Raw genomic sequence first — 12,948 nt, forward strand, 5'->3', positions numbered from 1 at the left:
TGGACAATACCGCTCTCCTCCGCACCCCCCACGGAGCTGTCCTCGTCTCCTGTCAGAAGCCAGAACCGCTAGTATCACGGGACCCTTGCCTTCCAGAAAGAAAACTAAATAATCCATTAAAAAAAAAAAAAAAACCCTCCTTCATGCACATATATTTTCTTTTGAACAAACTAGATTTTCTTTAAGGTTTTCAAAGTCCGCTTTAGGGCAGCCCGGGTGGCTCAGCGGTTTAGCGCCACCTTCAGCCCAGGCCGTGATCCTGGAGACCGGGGATCGAGTCCCACGTCGGGCTCCCTGCATGGAGCCTGCTTCTCCCTCTGCCTGTGTCTCTCATGAATAAATAAATACATATTTTTAAAAAAGTACACTTTAAAGACCAAGATCCGGGCAGCCCTGGTGGCCCAGTAGGTTTAGTGCTGCCTTCAGCCTGGGGTGTGATCCTGGGGACCCGGGATCGAGTCCTATGTTGGGCTCCCTCCATGGAGCCTGCTTCCCTCTCTGCCTGTGTCTCTGCCTCTCTCTCTGTCATGAATGAATGAATGAATGAATGAATGAATAAATAAATAAAATCTTTTATTTGTTTTTTATTTTTTAAAGATTTTATTTATTTATTCATGAGAGACACAGAGAGAGAGAGGCAGAGACACAGGCAGAGGGAGAAGCAGGCTCCATGCAGGAAGCCCGATGTGGGACTTGATCCCGGGTCTCCAGGATCACTCCCGGGGCTGAAGGCGGGGCTAAACTGCTGAGCTACCCGGGCTGTCCAATAAAATCTTTTAAAAAAGAAATAAAGACCAAGATCCTTTGTAAGGCAGAAATAGCAGTACTCGGGAAACAGTCCACCTGTGCTGTCCCATCTCCCAGGCCCTTGCAGTGAAGCATGTAGCTATTTCTGGCCAATGGGCTGTGGAGGGAAGAGAGCGTGTCTCTCTTTGGATGAAGCAAGGCCGACGCACGGCGATGCTCCAGCTTCACCCTTCCTTGCTGTGGTGACTGAGAAGCTCCCATGTTTCATGCGATCACCATATGCTGGTGATGCTTCATCAGCATGCGTCCCTGGGAGCCCCCACTGACCCCCCCCACTGCCCCCAGAAAGAGAGCATGAGTGAGGAAGGAAGGAAATCTCTTGGTTATGAAAGCCACCGAGACTTCTCAGGGACTGTGGCTGACGCATAGCCTGGCCTATCCTGACTTACCCACAGACGGATGGGAGCCGGCCCAGAAGGACGGACTGGGAGCAGAGTGATCTTGGGCGGACCTCCCGGCTGAGCCGGCTCCACCTGCTCAGCGAACCCACCGAGGGTCTCCGCTCCCCTCATTTCAGGGGCTCTCTGACCACGTAGTACAGCGTCCCTTTGTGAAGGATCCAGAACCCAATTCTTCTTTCTTTTCCTTAAAACCATACTTATTGAGGACTAATGTACATATGTAAAATTCATCCTCTTCAGTGGATTCCATGGATTTCGATAAATGCATACAGTTGTGTCACCACCAACACAATTTATAGAAGAGCCCCAACCAATACCAAATTTTCCTTGTGCCTCTTTGGAGGGAGTCCAGCCCTCCCCCCATCTCAGCTCTTGGCAACCACTGATCTGAGGCCTATCCTTATAGGTTTACCTTTTCCAAAATGGCATACAAACAGAACCACACAGGATATAGCCTTTAAAACAAAAAACCCTTTTTATTTTGGAATACTTTTAGCTTGACAAAAAAAGTTGCAAAGATAATACAAAGTTCTTTACCCGGCTTCTGCCAATGTTAACAGCTTACATAGCCATTGTATTTTGACATAGTAGTCAGAATTAGGAAATTAACACAACTATAATACTATTAACAGAACCATAGGCTTTATTTGGATTTCATCCATTTTTCCACTAATGTTCTTTTCCTGTTCCAGGATCCACCATGGCATTTGGTGGTCCTGTCTCAATTTCCTCCCAACTGTGCTGGTTTCTCAGTCTTTTTTTTTTTTCATGACCTTGACACTTTTGAGGTATCATTGGTCAGCTATTTTGTAGAATGTCACTCAATTTGAGGGTGTTTTTTTTTTTTTTTTTTTTTTTTTTTTTAAGGACTAGACTGGGTTATGAGTTTTGGGAAAGAACACTAACAGAAGTGAAGTTCCCTTCTCATTGCATCATATAAGGGGTACATGATAGCAACATGAATCCTCATGTTGTTGTATGAACCAATAGTTGCTTCATGTTCACTGCTAAATAATATCTCACTGGATGCATGTACCAGAGCATCATTCACCAGGGGAAGGATATTTGAATTTCTGGTTTTGGGAGATTATGAGTAAAGCTACTACCAACACTCACATAGAGGTTTTTGTGTGAATATATACCTATTTTTTTCTCTAGGGGGAGTTTCTAGGGGCAGAATTGCTGGGTTGTATGACAAGTATATGTTTAACTTTATGTGAAACTGCCAAACTTTTCCAAAGTGGCTGTTCCATTCTGCTTTCCCATCAACGGTGTGTAAGAGTTCCAATTGGTCTGCATCCCAATTTCTTTTGATCAGTGCCCTGGTTGGTGGTTCACTTTAAAAATACCATTAAGTTTGGCAAGTTTTGCAGCATGTCCCTTCTGAACCTGGCAAAGAACCCACTTAATTTCTCCTGGTCTCCATACACAATTCTGTCCAACTTTATGGAAAAATCAGGGGCAACTTATGCATTAGAATTTTTTCATTAGACTTTCTAGTCCCTTCCTACTAGTTTCCTCCATTCCCGTGATGCTTAGAAACAAGTTCATAAATGATAGGGACAGAAAATGGGGCTTGGAAAGTCTCTCAGAAAGTCACGGGAGAGAGCAGCCTCCCACTCCCTATTTCAGTATCATTTACCAAGTAAGTGACCTTCTGCGACACAGTGGCCATCCTTGTGCACTGCAGCGTGTGAGCCCAGTGCTACATCTTTGGGGCATCGACTCAATCCCTGTAATGACTCCCTTAGCAGGCAATGCTACTAGGGAAGAAGAGAAAACAGAAGTGCACAGAGGGTTTGTGACTTACAGCTGGTGGAGCCTCAACTTGGGAGGCCTGGCCACAGATTTCAGAACCCAGACTCTTCACAGCTGCCCTATACTACCATCCTAGAGTGCATCCCCCAAGGGTGTATTTAATAATTGGCAAAAAAGAGAGAGTGTGTGTTGAGAGGAGAGAAAAGACATCGGCTTTTAAAGGAGTTTTGTGTGTCTCTGAATTCCTTTCTTCAGCTTTCAGTTTCTAGCAAACACCTTGAAGTAAAAGAAGGCATGGCCCAGCAGTTAGGCAATGTGGGTTCTAATCCCAGTTTCCCACTAAATTATAGCTTTCTAAAATATGTCCCTCGGTTTTCTCATCTGTGTGTCAACAGATTGGATACAAAGAGCTCTGTGGTCCCTTTTGACTTACTGGGTGTCAGCTATGGAAGAGCTGCACAGTAGGCATCCTCTGGGCCACCAAGAGCACCAAGCCTTCTAGGCCCAGGGTTGGTCCAGAGGGTCTTCTGGAAGACATTCTAGTTCTTTCAGCCACTTGGCCCCATACCCACTCTGGAAATTACACAAGCATGTCCTCAAGGTCATCCTAGTAGAAAACGGGGGTGGATCCCCATGGCATTTTCCTGCCCAAGGATCCATTCCCTATCCTCTGATACCAATAGCACAGCTTCCCCTAGAGGAACCATTCATTCTCCATCTCTAATCCCTGAGGGTCAGGCTCCAGGGATGGACCCATGAAAAGCTGAGGAGTCAGCCTGTTCCCCACCCACCCACCTTGATTCTAGTAGCTGACTGGAGGAGACTGGAAATGGGTTCAAGGCAAGCTCAATTCCAAGATTTTGGCTGGAGATACTGGTGGCTATTGCCTCCTTATGAGAAGTCTATTAGAATGAAGCAATATAGAGGGAATCAAAGCTGGGAGCTGAAGAGAGGCAGAAGGTATTGCTGAGGCTACTGCCTGAGCCCCTAGATCCTGATGCATGCACCTGGACCTTTTAGTTACCAGAGCAAATAAATCCACCCTCATTTTTTGTTGTTGTTGTTGTTTAAATGAGTTTGAGTTGAAATAGGGTTCAGTAATTAGGTGGTTTTTGAGACTTCTGTTTTTCTCATCCATATATGCCCCTCTCTCAAGGTTCCAGAATCCTAATTATTTTTTAATCTAAAAAGGAGGAAGAGGAAGAAAGTAGTAATAATAATAGTAGTAGCAGCAGCAGCAGCAATAGTAAAAACTAAAAGCCCCATGAAAGACAGGTCAGATGCAGTGTTGGGAAACACATAGCACTACTGCCACCACTCCCCGCCCCATACCCATCAAAAACATCACTCATTTATCAGAATCCTTAGTGCAAAATTCTTGGCAGCCACTGCCAATCACTGAAGCTGGCTCCAAGCTGAAGCCTATTTTCCAACAAAGCTGAAGAGACCTGCATCACTGCACTGTGCGTGACTAGAGATGGTTTGAATCAAAGGTGCCAGGGCCTATTGGGAGAACACTAGTCAATCGCAAAGACAGATGCACTTTGATATACTGGCAAAATCAATAGCTCCAATAGTTAAACCCTGAGGAATTGCCAGGGTCGGGCCCCTAGGGAGGGGGGTGAGGGTCTCAGCAGTGGTGTCTAAGAGGGAAGCATGGAGCTTGGTTAGCTGACTCTTGGAGCTGAAGCATAGGCAGAAGGCATCTTGACCCAAATGCCTAGGCAGCCTCAGAAGGCACCCCGGGGGCCTCTGCCCTGGCCCCATACCCAATGTAACACTGGCCACAGCATGATGGTGAGCACCGTCTACACACCCACTGGCAACTCAGGGCTCTCAGGGCTGCCAACTCTGAGCAGACCACGTTTTCTTGGGCATAAGCCTCCAACAAAAAGTTCTAAGTTGGTGCCTTTCTAATTCTGAAGCTGACGGATGCTTTTCTCACTCTCACACAACTCAAAAATCAACCTGACATTTCTAAAATTACATTTTGAAGGCAATGAATCTATAAAGTGCACCAAAGCCCATGCCAGCTGGGAGAAAAAGAAAGGAGGAAAGAGAAATGGTTCTGGCTCCCTCTCTTAAATTTGAATATTCTTTATATATTGGCTGGGGCAGCGGGAGAAGGGAACGGAGACTTGCAGACCACCTAAAACAGCAGAAAAGTTTTCAAGGAGCAGGTGCTCTGAATTTCCCCGAGGGTTCCAGCGCAATTGTACCCGCTCGAGACAAGGGATGAAAATGAGTAGCAAGACTGGGCGCGAAGGGGGTGGGGCACCTTTGTCTTCTTCCTGCCAGAGACAGTCCTTCTACAGACAGCTGGGGGGGGGTGAGGTGGGCCCCCAAGGAAGCCCCCTGGCTGGGCAGCACACAAACTGCTTAAAAAAGAATAAGCCAGCAGCTGCTTCTCCTTAAACTAGAGAGGTGGCCGAGGGGGCTTTGTGCTAGCCAGGATCAAAACACGCCTATCAAGAGGGATCAAGAGCCTGGCCAAGTGGATTGCAGATGGGAATGGGAATTGAAATTTTTTTCAACAAAAAATGTAAAGAAAATTCAGGGAGAAAATGCCTTCATGTGCAGTACTTTCCTTTTACTTGTAGCAAAGCCTGTTCAACTACCACAATCCTCCACTCCTTCTTCACCCGCAGATCAACTTTAAAATGCAACCTGTTAGTATTTAAAGTGATCCATTCAACAGAGAAGAACCCCACGCCCCTCTGCTCCCCGCCCCCCACTGCAGCCAAGCTAGCGCCCTGTGCCTCTAGCCTGGATAGAGCAAGTCCACTCCTGCTTCGCTGCTTCGTCTCCTTCCTGCGGCTGCTGTGGACTCCACAGCTGTTAGCAAATGTGACCCAGGATGCAACGAGGAGTCCTTAATCCTCATTTCACACAGGGCAGCTTCATTCAGCAATCACTGATGCCAGTGCTTGCAAGGGGACTCCAGGGGGATTATTACTAGGGAGATACAGAAGATTTGGGGCAATCGGGACCCTGTTCTCTGGGGTTGCAACACCTAGTGGGGGAGGCAGGTATGTATGCATAGGCCTCACAGGCCAGGGAGAGCACCAAGCATGTGCTAATCATGACAGAGAAGGGCAGGAAAGAGAGATCAGAGCTGGTTCCCTGAAGGAAAACTGCAGGCTATAGTTAAAGGAGGTGGGATGTGAGGTGCTCCTGAGGGGCGAGTCGGGCTGCGATGGCACCTGAGGGTAAGGAGAGGGGGGCATCCTGGGTAGAGTGTGCAGCAAATGCATAGGCCAAGGATTGAGAAGGAAGGTTTAAGGATCCCACACGCTCTCCTGTGTATGTGTGGGAGGGTGAGGCGGTGGGGACCCAGGGCAGCATCCTGATATCCTCAAAGACCATGAGTGCCAGGCTGAGGAGTCATTAAATGAGACTCTTACAAACAGACTCCATGGACAGTTCGGGCTGGCCAGGAAGTGAGCAGAGCTACACCAGCCACGTAACACACACAGTCCCAGCTCCAACTTGCCTTCAGGTGTCATCCTGCACGAAGGAGAATGAGAATGCCTTCCAGTCCCCCAATGTTGTCTTGCAGAGGACGGTGGCTACTGCTGGTCCAGGTCCTTCCGTGGAAGCACACCAGAGAGAGCAGAGAAGCCGCAGCCCTCTGTTGGGGAAAGCGGCCACAAGAGACCCTTTCAAGGCTGGAGACTGAGGCTGCAAGAGTATAGCAGAGACCTCACTGGCCCAGCTGGGCATGTGGGACCAATTCTTGCTAATCATTAACCCTACGCCCACAGGGCCACAGGTGGCACAGGGATGGGAGGAGAGACAGCAGCCCTGGGGGTCCATGCTGGTGGAGTGTCTTAACTGCTAACATGCCCACACACAAAACTTGCTCCCACCTCTGCCAGTGCCACCAAAGTCCATGCCCTCCTCCCTTGTTCTGTATGTGGGCGATGCATGGGATGTCAATAGCTTCACACAGGTGGGACTAGTCCTTGTCATCTTCCTCCCTCTCCAGCCCCCACACCCATGGCACCTCCCCACTGAATCCCCACAACAGACTCTATTAACTTGCCTTTGCATGTCAAATGTCTCTGCCATTTAATTAAAAAAAAAAACAAAACAAACAAACAAGAACAGTTAATATCACAAGGGACTCCAGAAATACATGCTTTTGAATTCCAGCCATGAAGACAAAAGGAGACACTGGCATCTGCAGCTATGGCTGCTTTCCATAGAAAGTTCGTGCAATGGAGACCAGCCCAGCTCCCCTGGCGATGTGAGAACACACAGCCTACTGGGCGACAGCTAGGGTAGAGTCTCTCTGGTTGGCTGGAGCTTCACCCAGAGCTCATTGGAAGGTGGCTCAGCAGGAAGGGAGGGTTTTCCTGCAGCCCCCCGCCCTCCTTAAGGGCGACAGAGGCAGGGGGTACATGAGGCATTTAAGCCTTGTTAGCCTCCCACTGCCTCTGAGGCCACAGGACTCCTTATTAAACCTAACACAGAATAGGTTTATGATTTGAACTTGGATCTCACAGTAGTATCCCAGTGACACATCAGTAGCCACGATGTGGATGTTGGCAGGAGAGCAGCCAGCTAAAAACTGCTGTATTGTTAGATCCACATGGAGAATACACTCAAAACCTTTATACCAAATAAGAGTAAATAATTATACCAATATAAACAGGGCCTTTGACCCTTTCATTTTATTAAAATGGCACGTAATTAAAACAGCATACTGATCACTTCATACATCTGCGTGCCCCCAGGTGTGTGGCTGAGGAGCGGCATGTGGGCTCCCTCCGTGAGGCTGCAGATTCATGCATTGAGCAATTCATGTTCTTTATCGGTTTTCCCAACAGCGTCAGGATTTGATAATGGGTCGAGGTCAGCAAAGAGGCTAAACCAGGCAGTCAGATCCGAGGCAGCCTTGGCAGGCTCTGGGGAGAGAAGAGGACATGTGAATGCAGGCCCCTTCCAAAGGCCCACCTCTGCCAAACTGCATGTAGGTGGGTCCAGGCTCCTCCCAAAAAGGGAGGATGCTGCTCAATCAGACAAATCCCAGTACACTCTGTCCCTAAAACTAGCTAGGGAATTCCATGTCTCCCTGTTGGTTGGCCAAAGAACATTTCTAAACCATGGCCTAAAACTCCATGAAGAACGAGCAGTGTTAACCTTCACCTGTAAACTCACCTACCAAGCTGCCTAAAACTGCAGATCGTGCTGCTTAAACACAAGCAGGAAATAGCACTGTGATTTCAAAAATCAGACTGAATGGCTGAGGAAGCAATATGTTCCAGTGTCCACTGGAACACTTTACAAATCTGCTGGGTCAAGGGAAATACCGTGACCACTCTTCAAGCTTCAAAGCAACAGGCAGAGAGGAGGGTTGGCACCTAGGCCTGGCTGCATCTCTTTTCTCAGGGTCACTGCCTTCTTCCACCCTCTCCTGTCAGAGGGAGGAGGCCTCTGAAGGTCTCCTCCTCCTCCTGGGCTCTAAATCACCCCCACGCCCCACCTCCACTTCACCCTCACTGGATACTCCCTTCAGCTGCTCTTTCACTGAACCACCTGCTCTAACTTTCCGATTGCCACAATTATAGAACCAAATTATTTTCCAGATGAGAATATTTTCAAAAGAGTGCCTGATGCAAGTGATTTCTACATAAGCTGGGGGCTCTTCTCTACATAAATCATTCCACATGAGGATCGAAGTTCATTGGCTCAGATGACCCAGGTTTCTTTCTCTTTCCCAACAGGTGGGAATATCAAAAGCATGAAGAAAATGTCTGACAGGTTATCCTTCTCACTGAGAGGAGCGAGGAATGTGCTTGCCATCTGGCTTAAAAAGTCTTGGGAAATGTTGGGGGGAACAAGCTAAGAGGTTATGCCAAAGTAATGGGAGAGTGGTGATGGGATTATCCCACTCAACAGGGCCTTTGGGTTTTTGATGAAAATGGCACTGAAATGGTAAGATAGTGTGCCAATCATAGTATACTTCTGATTCCCATCTTTTTTTTTCTCATAATCTCTCATAGATTTATCATGAGATAATCAGTGCATCTACTATAGAGATGACTGCAAGCAAGGCTAGTTGGTAACATGCAAGTTATTACCATTTAACATTAACTGAATTCCACGTGCAATTAGCCTACAGAATACTCAGCTTTGTCTGATATGATAAACTGAGACTTGAGAGCTCTCAATGTAATTTGGTTGGGTAGTGGAGTGGGAACAACTTTTTAAAAAGGGAGTAACTCATCTTTAGTCATATAGGAGGCCATACAGGAAACTAAGGGGCAAGATTCATTTATAGAGGATGAGTCTATCTGTAGTCTAGATAGGGAATATCAACACATCTTTAGTCTAGATAGGGAATATCAACACATGTTAAAGATCTCTCCAGCAAAAATATGCTGCACCTACTTCCCCTTCCTACTAACCTCCCAAAGGTCTAGGGCAGCCCTCAACAAGTAGCTCTGGCCTTGCTGGGAGGAGTCAGGTGACTGTACTTTTGGGGCAGCCCTCACATTCCCTAGACCTCCACTGCTGGAGTTTGGGAAACCAGGTACAACTGCACAATACCTATAAGAACATCATGGGGATACTTTGGGATAATAAAGACACTTCCTGTTACTTCCTGCGGTCAACATGGGGAAAATGGGTGATGATCAAAGGAAGAGAGAGGCAGCTGCAAACACAGAGATCTTCAGTGGAACACATGTTCTCTTTGGGAGCCTCACTCAGAAAGGAACAGTCCCACGAGCTTGAAGGGCCCTCCTCTAAGGAAAGTCAGCTCTTTCAGAGGAGCACTAATTAAATGCCTTGTTTGGCCATGGCAATAGTATTTTCAATTAAAGACAGCAAACCTCGGTGGCCTTTCCTACCTGGGTAGCACCCAGTCACGTGGAGACAGTTTTTGACTCCTCCTCATTTGGTTTGATAAGGGGAATTATGAATTAGGACATTATGTCAGAAAAAAAGCCAGAATGTAATTCATAGGATCATACAAAACCCTCCACCCCTGTAGCCCCTGATTCGCACCCTCGGTGCTCAAATAGAAATTAGTAAAGAAAGACGGAAAATAGTGTTAGGCCAGTTGAAAGGAAGGCAACTGTCATTTCCAGGGAATAAAACACTGTATTACCTTTCATTGTAGGGCTGTTGTCATTTGGACTGCTTGCCTGTGGTGCTGGCCATGGAGTAGGAGGAGGATTGACATTGCTCTCTGAGCAGCCTAATGTTCAAAACCAGAGGTGGTTAGGTCTAGGGAAGGGCTGGCACACCGCCCCACCAGCTGCTGGGCGCACACACGGTCTCACCCGCAGTGGCCTCCAAAGAAAGGGGAAGGGTGGTGCGACAAGGACAAGGCCTTTGTGCCATGTTCCTCGTACCTGGGATGGGCTTTAGGGGACAAGAGATAGGTATAATCGTGTCCAATTTGTAAGTATGGAAAATCGGGGAAAAGATTGGATTTTGAAAAAAAAAATCTGTGAAATTGCTATGGTTAGAACATTTTTTTTTCTTTTAGCTCTATGCCCATTTTTCTTCTCGAGTAATATTATTTCATGGTCACAGCAGAGATTATCCATAGCATTCCAAGGAAATCAAGTGCCTTGCTTTTCTGTCATAAATGGAGAAAGCTTTAAAAAGTGAACACCAGTAAATGTAGCAATATAACTAATTAACCGCAGGTCTTCTCTACTTCACTATGATCCAACCCATTTATTTGCTATACAGCCAATTTAGAGTGAGAAGTTTAGATAATACACATCAATGAATGATAGTCTAGTCCAACTATATGAGGGTAAAGAACACCCCCTTAACTTGACGCTGTATCTTACAATGCACTCCGTTTGCCTTATCCAAAATTCTGTAATGTCCCTGTGCTCTGCCCACCCACATAGGCAAAATAATGCCTATGTGGCGTTCGGCGGTCCTGCTTTGGGGGAAGCAAACCTAGTTTCCCAGAGCATTCACGATGTATGTTAGATGTTTTGGCATGGCTTACATTTAATTTAGGATTTTATCAAATAATTCTTTGCATGTCTGCTTTAAATCTGGTCTGTGAGTCCTGTCTTCTCAGTGATAGAAGAAATTGCTTCCTCAATGTGCTCCAAAATACCTGAGGCAGTATATAGGAAGGTATTGTGGACTACATCCATTCTTGATTCTATGAAACACAGACCATCAGATGATCCACTACTGTTAGGTCCACCATTATTAAAACTGTATCTTTTTACTGGGATGCTCTGCTGTTTTCTTCAGAAAAGGTTTTGTCTCTGATAAGATCCTCCTGAGACAATATATTTGAATGGCACAGTTCAGCTGGGCAGTGAAACCAATTTCTGGAGCAAGTTACACATAACCAAGTCACAGAGTATATGCCACAAAAATGGCAGGATTTAATGCTGTTCATTTCCCGTCATTATTCTAAGATGCCCAACAGGAGACTTAATTAGCAAATCTTAACTATATTTATTAGTTTGCATTTTTGTGTCACCTCCTAGAGTTGTGAGCCTCCTGAAGTCAGAGATCACGTATTATTCATCTTTACATCCTTTAGTGCACTGTCTGGCACATAATGGCTGTTAAATTAGGATAAACTCTTGGAGGATGTTCTTAAACCATGAGAAGTACACTTATGAGGCATTATTTTAAGAGATGGCAAAACAATGCTTGGCATGAGAGATGCTATAATATTCACTGGCTGAATTATTTCATTTTCAGCAAGTGGCACACAAACTTCTCCATGCAGACTAACGAATGACAAATGAAACAGTGGCCTGTGATCTACCTATCGGATCTAAAACAATGCAAACATAGAGAAGGCTTTTTAAAGTATTACTACTTATTCGAACGACATTTGAATATGTAGCTAACATAACTCATAAACAACAAAAGCACCAGATTTTGAAGGAGCTTTCTGGGATAATGGAAATGTTCTAACACAGGACTACAGTGATTATTGCACAATATAAATTTACTAGAAATCCTTGAATCATTCTTTTACAGTGGGTAATTTTTATGGTATGTAAATTATAGTTCAAAAAACTATAAAACTGACCAGTATTTGGTGTAATCTAGGATAACATAACCTTCCTAGTACCTAGATAACTGGGCCCTGAGCATTACTTCTAAGCACAAATCACATAAAAGAGTGGGAAATGTGGAAAGTTAGAGTTGTGATCCACAGTATGCCAAATCAAGCTGAAAGAGATAGAATGTAACTGAGTAAATTTTGCCCTTTTCCCTACCACCCTGTCCCCAACACCAAACATAGTCAAAACCCACCTGTGCTTGGCAGAGCCCATGGAACCTTTCCACCAACTCCTGTAAGCCTGGCTTCAATCTCTTAGAGCAGTGGTTCTTAAAGTAGGATGCCCATACCAGCAACATGGGCACCACCTGACAGCTGGCTAGAAATGCAAGTTCCCAGGGCCAACCCTGACCCAGTGAATCAGAATCCCTAGCAGGAGAGCCCAAGAAACTGTTTTCACAATCCCCCAGTGACTGTTATGTAAGTGCAAGTTTGAGAAGCACTGTCATGGGTGGTCTCTAAGGAAGCTGGAAGGGTCACCATATCCTTCAGGATCAGGTCATCTTGGCTGAGGCCAGAGCCAGCCAGCCAAAGACAGCCCTCCTAAGAAACAGAGGGGTCTGTCTCAAAACCCCACCTCCTCAGGTCCTGCTGTTTTAAGCTCTTCAGTCCATCCCATCAAGCTCTCTGAGTTCAAGGAGGCCTACACTTCCAGAAAGAACCTGAACGGACTCAGAGCAAAGCCAAATGAGAGGTATGAAAGTCAGCCCCTCCCTGATCTCTGTATGCTATTTGATACAGTGGGAACTCAGTGAGATAATTCTTCCCATTTCAAAAATATGCACAACATTCATTTTTTAAAATGGTTGCAGAGAACATTCAAAAAGCAAGGCAGGTTCAAAGCATTGTATTTTTCAGAGCATAAAATGGAACACATTCCTAAAGGAGGCAGAAATAAATCTACATGTCAGA

General features: G+C 45.9%; 1 protein-coding gene across 24 annotated transcripts in view; it reads right to left on the minus strand.

The window, feature by feature from the left end:
- Nucleotides 1-7,605: 7,605 nt before the first annotated feature.
- The window catches only part of ICA1 (islet cell autoantigen 1), a 142,782-nt gene continuing 137,439 nt past the window's right edge, over nt 7,606-12,948 (minus strand). For 20 of the 24 annotated variants that reach the window (XM_025471222.3, XM_049093630.1, XM_025471221.3 and 17 more), the window contains 2 exons: nt 10,084-10,173; nt 7,606-7,876 (listed from right to left, as the gene is read on the minus strand). In XM_025471222.3, coding sequence (XP_025327007.1) covers nt 7,755-7,876; nt 10,084-10,173 — 212 coding nt within the window. In that variant the 3' untranslated portion in view covers nt 7,606-7,754. The remainder of the gene's footprint in view (nt 7,877-10,083; nt 10,174-12,948) is intronic. The other 4 variants (XM_049093634.1, XM_025471223.3, XM_035698538.2 and 1 more) reach the window with 1 other exon arrangement.

The sequence above is a fragment of the Canis lupus genome, chromosome 14 (assembly GCF_003254725.2).
Source record: "Canis lupus dingo isolate Sandy chromosome 14, ASM325472v2, whole genome shotgun sequence".
In the NCBI taxonomy this organism is placed as follows: Eukaryota; Metazoa; Chordata; class Mammalia; order Carnivora; family Canidae; genus Canis; species Canis lupus.